The sequence below is a fragment of the Hesperophylax consimilis genome, chromosome 14, assembly GCF_061612785.1.
Source record: "Hesperophylax consimilis isolate HC1 chromosome 14, BYU_Hcon_1.0, whole genome shotgun sequence".
NCBI classification, from domain to species: Eukaryota; Metazoa; Arthropoda; class Insecta; order Trichoptera; family Limnephilidae; genus Hesperophylax; species Hesperophylax consimilis.
This window is the reverse complement of record NC_142849.1, coordinates 10,667,220-10,677,683: the sequence shown is the minus strand read 5'-3', so window position 1 is coordinate 10,677,683 and position 10,464 is coordinate 10,667,220. Positions and strand designations below refer to the sequence as shown.

The following is a 10,464-nucleotide window of genomic DNA, read 5'->3' as shown; positions in this document are numbered from 1 at the left end:
AATTGAAAAAAATGAAACAATCAAAATTAATGATCATATTTTATAAAAATACAAAAGAAGTTCAAATTTCCATATCTCAGAGTGTAACTGATGTATCGAACATTCATAACGTTAAAGATCCCCAATTTCCGAGGAGGGTATGAGTACCGCCGCCCCGGAAACCATTTATTTGATAAACAACAACTCTGTCATAACTTGCCCCAAGTGGTTCGCTAGGTTTGGTGACATAGAGACTGGTCGAGGGAGACCTTCTGATATCTCCAGCCGGACTTTCTCTCCATCCATCGCCTTGCACCGCAGTAGGAGGGATGGATTGGTACGTCCGTCACTCTTGGACACATTGAACCCCAGATTCCTACACACCCCTTTTTCCTTTCCAGAATTTCGTCTCCTTATTTTACATAAAAAGACCCTCCTAACAGCCTCCCCAAGATGACACAAGCCCTGAGGGAGTTTATTTTCCGTAGGGCCTCTTACGTGGAGCTAATGCAAAGAAACATCTAAAGTCATTGCTTTGAGACTTCACATAAACTGAACTGTGTGCTTCGTAATTGAAACATACAAAAAAATAGGAACTATTGAATTACTAATAACTGTAAGAAGCCACTAATGAGTAACTCTATTGATTACCAAATCGTAAACCTATTCGTTTAGTCTGGGTGTAGGTTTTGTTATCGTATAATAAACTTTCCGCTCTGTAGTACAACCATTTATATTAAACTAAAAGAAAGAGGTCTACCATGGAAAGTAGTACGAATTCTCAACACATGGCACCGTCAACAAGAAAACCTCGTTAAATGGAAAGATGGTTTCTCAGAACCCTTTTTCTTAAAGAGTGGGGTCAGACAAGGAGGTCGTTTGTCCCCAGTACTGTTCAACATATATATGGATGAATTAACTCACAGGTTAAATAACGCAGGGGTAGACTGCCATATTGGAGGACAATGCATCGACAACGTGAGCTACGCAGACGATATGGTGCTGATGGCACCGTCAATAAGGGGACTAAGAATTCTCTTGAAGATCTGCGAAGAATATGCACTCGAAACAAACATGTTATATAACGCGAAAAAAACAGCACTGCTGCTCGTCAAATACAGAGAAGGACCAAAAAAGATTCCCCCAGCGTTTTTAAATGGAGAACCTCACATAATAATAGAACAAACGAAATATTTAGGGCATATCATCACCAACAACTTAACGGATGACGACGACATCGATAGGCAGAGGCGAGCACTGAGCATAAAAAGTAACATGCTCAGTAGAAGATTTCGACTCTGCAGCCCGCAGGTGAAAAGGACGCTATTCTCAGCTTTCTGCACTACCTTGTATACTTGCAAGCTGTGGGCCAATTTCAAAAAGCGAACCATGGAAAGTCTTTGGATTCAATATAATAATGCCTACCGCATAATGTTCGGACTTCTAAGGTACTGCAGTGCCTCCTCGATGTTCATGGAGGGAAGAGTTCCCGGCTTTGCAGCCCTAATGAGATCCAGGGTAGCCGGAACGAGGGGAAGGATCAATAACTCCAGAAACATCCTCATCATCGAATCCCGCCAGACCTCAGGATCGAGCATCGCAAAACATTGGAGAAAAATATTGGCCCCCATAATTATCGCTCCAATATACCAATAAGCTTACAAGAAATTTAAAGGTTTTATGATATCACTCTCCATTCTATATAGTTCCTTTTACTTTTTCTTATGTTATATTTGCTTTATAAAACTTACATTTTATATTTTATTTTATTTGTACTTAATTGTATCTCTGTATATAAAATTGTAGTTATATTTTATGGATTGTGTGGGATTGCACTAACCTCCCCACATTCTGTAATAAACAAGTATTATTATTATTATTATTATGTTCACTGTACGTTAAGATTTTGCCATGACATATTCATTTCTCGAAGCACCCTTGTTGGTCAGACTTCTGACACGACGGAGGTGCGTATAATCGGATAGGAGCCCAGTATCCGCTATGAAAGTTCTGAACACAACAAGTTTATTCAGTGTCTAAAATATTACATTTCACTGAGACCCTACAATTGATTATAAACACAAGAAAGATGGGTTGATGATCAATTCACAAACACTTGTATGCAGCATAACCTTCACCAGACAAGTCTTTTAAAATAATGTGATACAGACGAAATGCTTTTAAAGAGATAGTGAAATGCAGAAAGAAATAAAGAGTCGTAATACCAATAAGTGAAAAGCAATATTTCTTGCATCCAATGGGTTGCAAAACAAGAATACAAATTCACGAAACTCTTTATCCATTGCAAATCAATTGAAGTCTTCTGTAAATTTTCAACAAAATTGCATTCGGAGAAATTCGATTGAACCAAAGAAGACTGCAACAAAATAAAGCAAGAAAGAAATATAGGACAAAACAAATAATGAGTCGGGAGAGAAATTCGTTTCTTTAGGTGAATTCAGAGTTGGCACGAATCAAAGAGCTAGTTGAACACTTCTCTACTTTAAATCTAATAAATCCTTTTATATTTGTTTGACTCTATTGTATTGACCCCTTTTAAAATACTTCTGCTGAGAAGTTTGTCAAATCAGAGGCTTGTAAGTTTTTGATCACTGTTCATTTAGATTACGAGAAGTATAGATTTTTTCATGGAAAATTCAAAACTTTTGTGATTTACACAATCTTAAAATGGAATGTTTTTATTACATGGTTGTAAAATTCTTTAAGGTCCCTATTCCATTGGTCTTTATTCCCCGTAGTAAGCGTTCAAAGATGGTTTGAAAGGGAGATATGTAAATAGTAAATAAAAAACAATAACCACTAAGCGACGAAAATATTTAATAAAACACGACTCGTTTGATGTAGAACAAAAATCTCTCGACAAATGCTTTAGTTTCATTTAAAAATACACTGTGATTTTTATCATGCCAGCAATATATTAAATAACAGAACAAAACGTGTTTTTGATAATTTTCCGAGCTTACTTTGCGATTTTTTTCTTTCGAGGGAATTTCATATGCATGGATATTATCTTTAAAAGTGAAAGGGAAACTTGTTTTAAATCGGTAGAAATTGGGAGTGCAAGGGCTTAACGAACTAAATACGCGCAAAATATGCAAAAAACTTGGTTTACGTACTCGTAACTCGTGCTTCCCAGAAAGATCAGAAATAACCTTGGAGATAACTCACGGGTTTGACAGCTCACCGAAGAATTCCTTTAATTACTGGCTTTTCTATAATCTTATCATTCAAAAATAAATATTATAAACACCATTTATTTTTAAATGAGCGATTTTTTAGTTAAAATTTGGGCCAGACGTTCCGTGTCACCAACGCAGCAGAGTATAAAAAAATAGATACCAACTATAATTAAACATGTGATGATACAAAATATGGTGCAGATAAATAAAAAATAAAAAAATATCTCTTTGTAGTCCTCCTCAACAGATCATATTTTAGTGGAAATATTGGAAAAAGCAAGGGTATATCTAAATACAAAAATAAAGTTTAAATAAATACGTATTAAAAATATTTCATTTTATTGTGAAATATAATTAAGGATTGAAATTGGACTGAACTCGTTCGGTCAGCCTTGACTGTTAAAAGCGGTCGTAAGAAATAGAAAACTGGTTAACTACATATAACCAATGAATGATTTTATCGGGTTTTTACAATCTTGCTAAAATAGTAAAATTGGTATTTTAATGTGGGAGTTAATGTAATAATAAAAATCCAACATTAATAAATATTTGATGTTATAATATGACGAGTCTTTTAATGTTAGTACGCGTTTCATATAACCGTTACAAGAACGTTATCTTCAAAGTACTTTATTGAAAGCTCAGCAAAAAAGATGTTCTAAGTGTGCGGTCAAGCATAAAACGATAAAGATATTGCGCAGAAAAAATATTATCTTTCGAAAAATATTATTTTCTAGTTGATTTTTTCGCCATTTAAACCGTTTAGTTTGCTTTTTGTTTTCTAATCACACGTCATTATTAAATGCAATTAAATTTATTTAGTTATTACGTCTAAATAAATAGATAGAATGTTGTCAACTGTAACTAATAAATAAAGCGTAGTGGAAATAGTAATGAAAATGTTATTAATGAAGATGAATAAAGAAACTAATTTTTAAATTTAAAAATAAATTGCATGTTTATAACAGTGGCTAACAATAACATTTATCTAAAACATAAATGAACCGGAAAAATAATTCTTTTATTTTACTTTTTTTTCAAGGTAGTCAAAAATTTCAGGGTTACAAACAAACTGTTAATTTTTGAATTTCAACTAACATAATTTTAAGCGAAAAATGGTGTTTGTGTAATTATGGAGGACTTTGCTAGTACCTATAGAATTGAACCCGCTACACATATATAGGAACGCGATGTTTGTAACCACTCAGCTACTTAATCTGATAGTATTATTACGCTAGCGTCTGTACGATCTAGGACCTCTGATTGGTCGAATTCAAATCGTATGTTTCGGGTAAATCCCGAATAGGGGGTCTGCAGGCAAAATTCGACCACTCTGCCCCTCTGGCGGTATAAGAACGAACCAAATGATTAGCGCGAATATTTAAATATGCAACAATACGCATAGTTACGCAACATTACTTGAACATTAACAAGCTTTTAATAAGAAGATTTCTTCTGGAAGCTTATCACTTTGTGATGGCATTATTTATTTTATGAAAACGTAAATAACTTTGTTTACATCACTTAATTACATAAAACCACTACATGTTTCATGAATGAAGTTATTGCTTAATCGAATTCGTTAACTGTACAGGTATGTAATGATGTATGCATAATATTATTATATTAACCAACAAAAGATATTTTCTACCAATCCAAATAGAGAAATTTGTTAATAAAATCAAATCCTAAACATCCCATTTTATATAAAGGAAATTGTAACATGCAAAAAGCTGAAATTTTGCCATGAGCTCAAAGCTAAAGCCCGTACGGCAGCACTCATGGCGTTTCGACGGGATTGATGCAAAATTAACGGTTCAAAAATTCTGCCCCACATATCTGCATTTTAAAATGAAATTTCGTCTGGCCCACATATTTTCATCCAATTTTGAAAAATCATTCATTCCGGAATATGTAGATGGTTTCGTGAGAGATATTTGAAAAAGCTTCAAAAATAAGAAATTTTATAATAATTTCAGTATTTTATGTTTATTTAAAAACATTTATAATCAATTTTTATACATGTAGCTGTCCGTTTTTTTTTTAATTCAAAATGAAAAGTCTTTTTTGAAACTATCAAATGGTAGGTACTTGGTGATATTTCATCGTATTTATAAATTAATTTTATACAAGCCAATTGTACATCTTAGTTTTTTAGACACTTTTGAAAATTTTCTGTTTCACCTAAGTATTATTCTCAAAGCTCTATTTTGAAGAATTTGTAACTTATTTTGTTCTCTGTCATAACATAAGAAAACAATCGAGCAAAATTAAGATGGAATTGTATTTATTTTTATTAATTGTAATTGAATAGTTTTTTATTGTAGATTTTTATTATGATTAACGGCTAATGAGTTAAATGATACCATCAAATTTTATCGTACTTGTTTATTTATTAGACCGAACCAGCTTCCAATAATTGCGACACGTATCTCCTGTATCTATCTGTTAACTATAGGAAAATAAGCATGTGCATAACGAACATCGCCTTTTTTGATAAAAATGCACACATTATTCAACTTTCACAAAAATATGATGATTTCGGAAAAAAACTACATTCGCTAAAAATAAAGCTATTTTCACTTTTTTTGCAATATATAACCAAGATAGCGAAATTTCTACATTTTTAAGAAAATCTTAGTTTTTTTAGTTATATTCGAAATTTGCATCACAGAATTCCGATTGTTTTATTGGGGCCATTTGATCTAACACGAGAAAAAATATCGCACATAAAAAAGCGATAAATTTGCCAGCTTACGTATTCAAATCGTTCGAGAGAGATTCGAAATGGAACCGTAATCGTACGTAAGGAACATGAAAAACTATGGCTTATAGGCCTCGGGCGATAAGTCGATATTTTGAAATAGTGGAACCTTTTATGGTGATTTTACGTTCAATACTGTAGGTGATTTCGTTAAATCACGTGTTGTTTATGTTTTTATATGAAAACTCAAATCTATTTATACAAGTATTTCTATCGTAAAAATATAACGAGCAAAGAAAAAACAGAAAATATATGACTATGGTGAAGGTGTTAATTTTTTTATTTTAAAAATATGTCTTTGTTTACCCTACCTTAAAAACGTTGCCAACTTACCACGATAAAAGCACGGTGCAAAGTGTTGGATTCAAATATATTATATTGGGTATAACGTTTTTTTTTTATTATATTCGAAGGGTTTTCAAATGCAGTCATAATTAAAAAAAATGTAAAAAATAGTTAACACTACATCGACACTAACACAGTAATTTCCTAATCTAAAACAATTTAATTTAATCTAATTTAATGGCCGTTAAAAAGTCATGTTGCAAAATCCTTAAACTTTTATTGTTTATTCATCTAAGATTCTAAGGTCCAGTTGTTTCAATTCATCAAATTGCCACTGAGCGCAATTTTTGTTTTGAAATTTTAATGGTCACCGTTGAACGTCGATTCTTGGTGCGTTTCTGGTTTTTGTGGAATCGTAATACGCTGACAAGCTTAACAACATGGTAGTTTTACCCTTCTGCAATTCAAAATTTATTCAAAAACTGAAACGGACTTAGAATCGGCATTTAAAGGGAATCTTCTAAATGTAAAAAAAACTAAATAACGCTGAATAACCATTTGATGACTTTGTTACATGTGAATTTCTGCGAAACAACTCGGCCTGAAAGAAGGCATTGACTATAACCGAAAGCCAACATAATGTCAAAAGAATCTACGAGAAAATGTCTTCAAACGAAAATCTTTTATTCGTATTTGACAATGACATGGGTCACATAGGTAATGGGGTAGACATAATATTTTTTTTTTAAATTGACAGACTTGACAGTTCTAGTGATATTTTTAGCTTGATTTCAGTCTCAGATACTAAAAAATCATCATTTATTTATTATTCTTACATTGTGTAGTTAATGTTACATGTGTATTGTAAATGGACACACAGTCTGTAATACACAAATTAAAAAAAAAAAAAAAAAAAAAAAAAAAATACAATAATTTAAATGATAATTTATTACTTTGTGTCAACTACTAGTAATAATTAGTATAAATACGTTTCAGAAACAGTGGTTTCTTCTAAGGTAAAATGACAAATTAACATAGAAAAAACTATAACAATAAATGGCGGAAGAAGGTGATCAATTAAGTATGAAAGTAAAAATTATTGCATTAAGTTATTATTAAATAATTAATGTAGCATGTGACAATACTTTAAAGAAAATAATATTTATTTATTCAAGGCTTTTACACGTATACAATGTTTAAGGTAAGCAGATGAGTAGCAAATGAGTGTATATTACATAGCATAATAGGCCGAGTACAAACAATCTAAGCAGGTACAATACTAGTTGTCGTTAATAGTTGTACATTCAAGTAACAGTTGTTCAATAAATAATACTGAGTACAAGATAGGTACTTAAGGTACTATGAAATTAGTAGCGAAACAATATTTAGTAAAGTTGTCGATGTTAGTAAAATAAATATGAAATGTTTATTGTTGAACATGTTAGTAAACCTTTATAATGCTAGATTTGGGTATCTTATTGATAATATAGAAATAAACGAGAACGGTTTGTTATAAAGCAAATATTAATACATTTATAATGTTACTAAATAGTAATATTAACATTTATTTTAATTAATTTCAATTTAAATTTAAATGGTGCCAGATATTTTACGGTTTTATTATTAAAGAAATACCACTGATTAAAAAAATATGCATAAAAATCTCCTGTGAGCTCATACAGATAGAGAGAACTATGACACCCCCAAAAAGAAATGTTTTAAAGCGGAATAAAGAAAGGAGAAAAGATAAGGATATAAAAAATTCGAATCATAACATTTTCCCGGAATTATGCTCCGTTTCTCCCGCATATCCCTTACGGACACTTTCTTGTAGCGATATTTCCCACTCCAACGGATAGTCGATTTCTTATCAAATAACAAGAAACACTTTTTAAGTCAAATCAAAATAACCATTTTGATGCCGATGATGTAGCAGTCTATATACATGTGATAAAGCGGTCATAATACTTCTCAATCGTTAAAAAACATATTCAGATGAAATAAAAAGGAATATTTTACAACGTTCACCCGTTTTTCAACCTGTTAAAAATAAACTAACCCAATCGCAACCGCAACCAGGTTCACGATTTATTCAAACGACAGAATAAATTATCCAAGAAGTTGCCACAGTAGTTATGCACAAAGCAACGACTCTTGCATATTCAAAATAGGTAGAAAACTTGGCTAAAAACTTTATGGAGCGATTAAGTAAATTTTATCGCCGGGTCAGTCAGTCTGTCCAATGCAGTTTGTATTCATGTAAATGTACGTAACCGTAATTTTGCAAGAACGCAAACACGGATGCGGGGCGTAAATCTATGTTCAAGATTTTCCCGGTTCTGGCTTTTTTACTTCGGAGAATAAAGTTTCAGATGTAGTATAAACTGGTAATATGAAGATACTAAACGTTAAATTAATATATATGAGGGGTGACCCATAGCTAGCTTAAATTTTAGTGATTTAAAATCACAAAAATACTATTAATATGGGCTACACGTTAATCTTCCGATTCAATTGCAATTGTGTAGTTCACTATACTGCTCACGGCTCTTCCTAAATGTGATACACTATGACCTTCCTATTCAATTGTTGTCCCAATTTCAATTTCCTTAACCAAATAAAACTCGAGCTCAGAGATTGCGTTACGCATTTAATATCTACTATTTTATGTGTTCAAGATCAGAACGTACAGCGCAAATCTATGAAGCAATACATTCACATAACGCGGAGTGAGGTTCAATCACTTCTGTCACTGCACACTATTGAAACGGTCAACATTTTTTACAGTACTACGCATATAGTCATTATTTATTAATTGTATTTATTTATTTAATGCACAACTATATAAGTAGGGTTTGCATAATTTTTTGAATAAGTTTACAAATATTTTATTTTAACAATAGGTACCCACATTTAATTTTAATTTCGACATGAAAATTTTTTTTTATAGGTTGGAAGAATTTTTTTTTTAGAGAATTATGTAATTCGAGTTTTTACCGGTATTTGGTGACAGTAATAGGATTAAAGATTTTTTAATTTATAGATTTGTGTGAGTTGGTAATTATTGCCTTTGATGATGACCCAATGTATAGCAAAGATTTGAAATTTGTTTAGAATTTTTAATTTTTTTGTTTTGTCAGGTAGATTATTGAGTATTTTAGTCGCAATTTACTTGAAGATTCTTTGTCCATATGTTGTATTTGTAAGAATTCATTGATTTAAAAAAAAGGTACATATAAACATATAATTGAACAAGTAAATAACGTTTTGATCTTGGCATCGATGTGTATAATAATAATAAACTCCCTTTAAACAATAAAACACAAACTTCCTAAGCATGAGACACCCCTATCACATCCTCTTTGCAGGGTCAAGTAAATTAGCGCCCTCTAAAACTCGCCTCGAATAATCAATTAGCCCATACAAGCAGCAGCTCTCTCGCCAGAGAGGAGCAAACCGCCGCCAGCTGCGACCGCGACATCACCCGGCGGCGAAATTCCAAACTACTTCTCGAGCAAGACATACATGAAGTGCCGGCGTGTAGGGTGGCCCTGATACGGAAAGTGTTAAGCTCCCACCCTAATGACTAAAAATTAATCACAGTTTCTTTGCTTGGAAGATTCTACATTAGAATTCGATGATTTGGGAGTTATCTTTGCGAAATGTTTCAAACATACATTTTATTGAGAGAAATAATGCGAGACGCCATATTATGGGTTCCATTTTTCTGTAAATGGGTAATACAAACAAGATGACTAGTGTTGAAATTCGAGCTAAGACTGCAAGTAACTTTAAAAAAACGAATGAACATTGAAGACAATTATTATAATTCAATATTTTTAATCGGCATGAGAGAAAGGGAAGTTATGGAGATAGTCAACGAAGAAGAATCATATTGATTACAGTAAACATCTTAAGTATAATTGAAAAAGAAAGATTTTAGCACTATTATTGAGAAGCGTGCTTCCAGAGCTTCATGCTTCATGTCGCTTCAAGCAACAATGATAATAAAAATAACTGATTTGAGGTCACCCTTAAAATAATTACATTTAGAAACTCAGCTAAGCGAATTTCTAGATTTAGTTCTTATTTAATAGAATTTCTATTTATTTTGATAAACAGTATAAATAATGTTGCAGGTCATCAGCGTAGCAACACGATAAAATACCAAATGACCCAAGCGTTTCAGCGACATCATTATTTGTGAAGAGGATAAATGGTAGTGGGCCAAAAACA

The 10,464-nt window shown here is 32.1% G+C and overlaps 1 protein-coding gene across 1 annotated transcript; it reads left to right on the top strand.

The window, feature by feature from the left end:
* The first annotated feature begins 885 nt into the window (after positions 1 to 885).
* On the top strand, positions 886 to 1,635 carry LOC149417874 (uncharacterized). The gene has a single exon (XM_089639861.1). It carries the CDS (start codon positions 886 to 888, stop codon positions 1,633 to 1,635), a length of 750 nt encoding a protein of 249 aa, XP_089495987.1.
* Positions 1,636 to 10,464: the final 8,829 nt, after the last annotated feature.

Coding starts and splice junctions, on each gene's coding strand:
- LOC149417874 (XM_089639861.1), top strand. CDS start 886: ATGGATGAATTAACTCACAGGTTAAATAACGCAGGGGTAGACTGCCAT.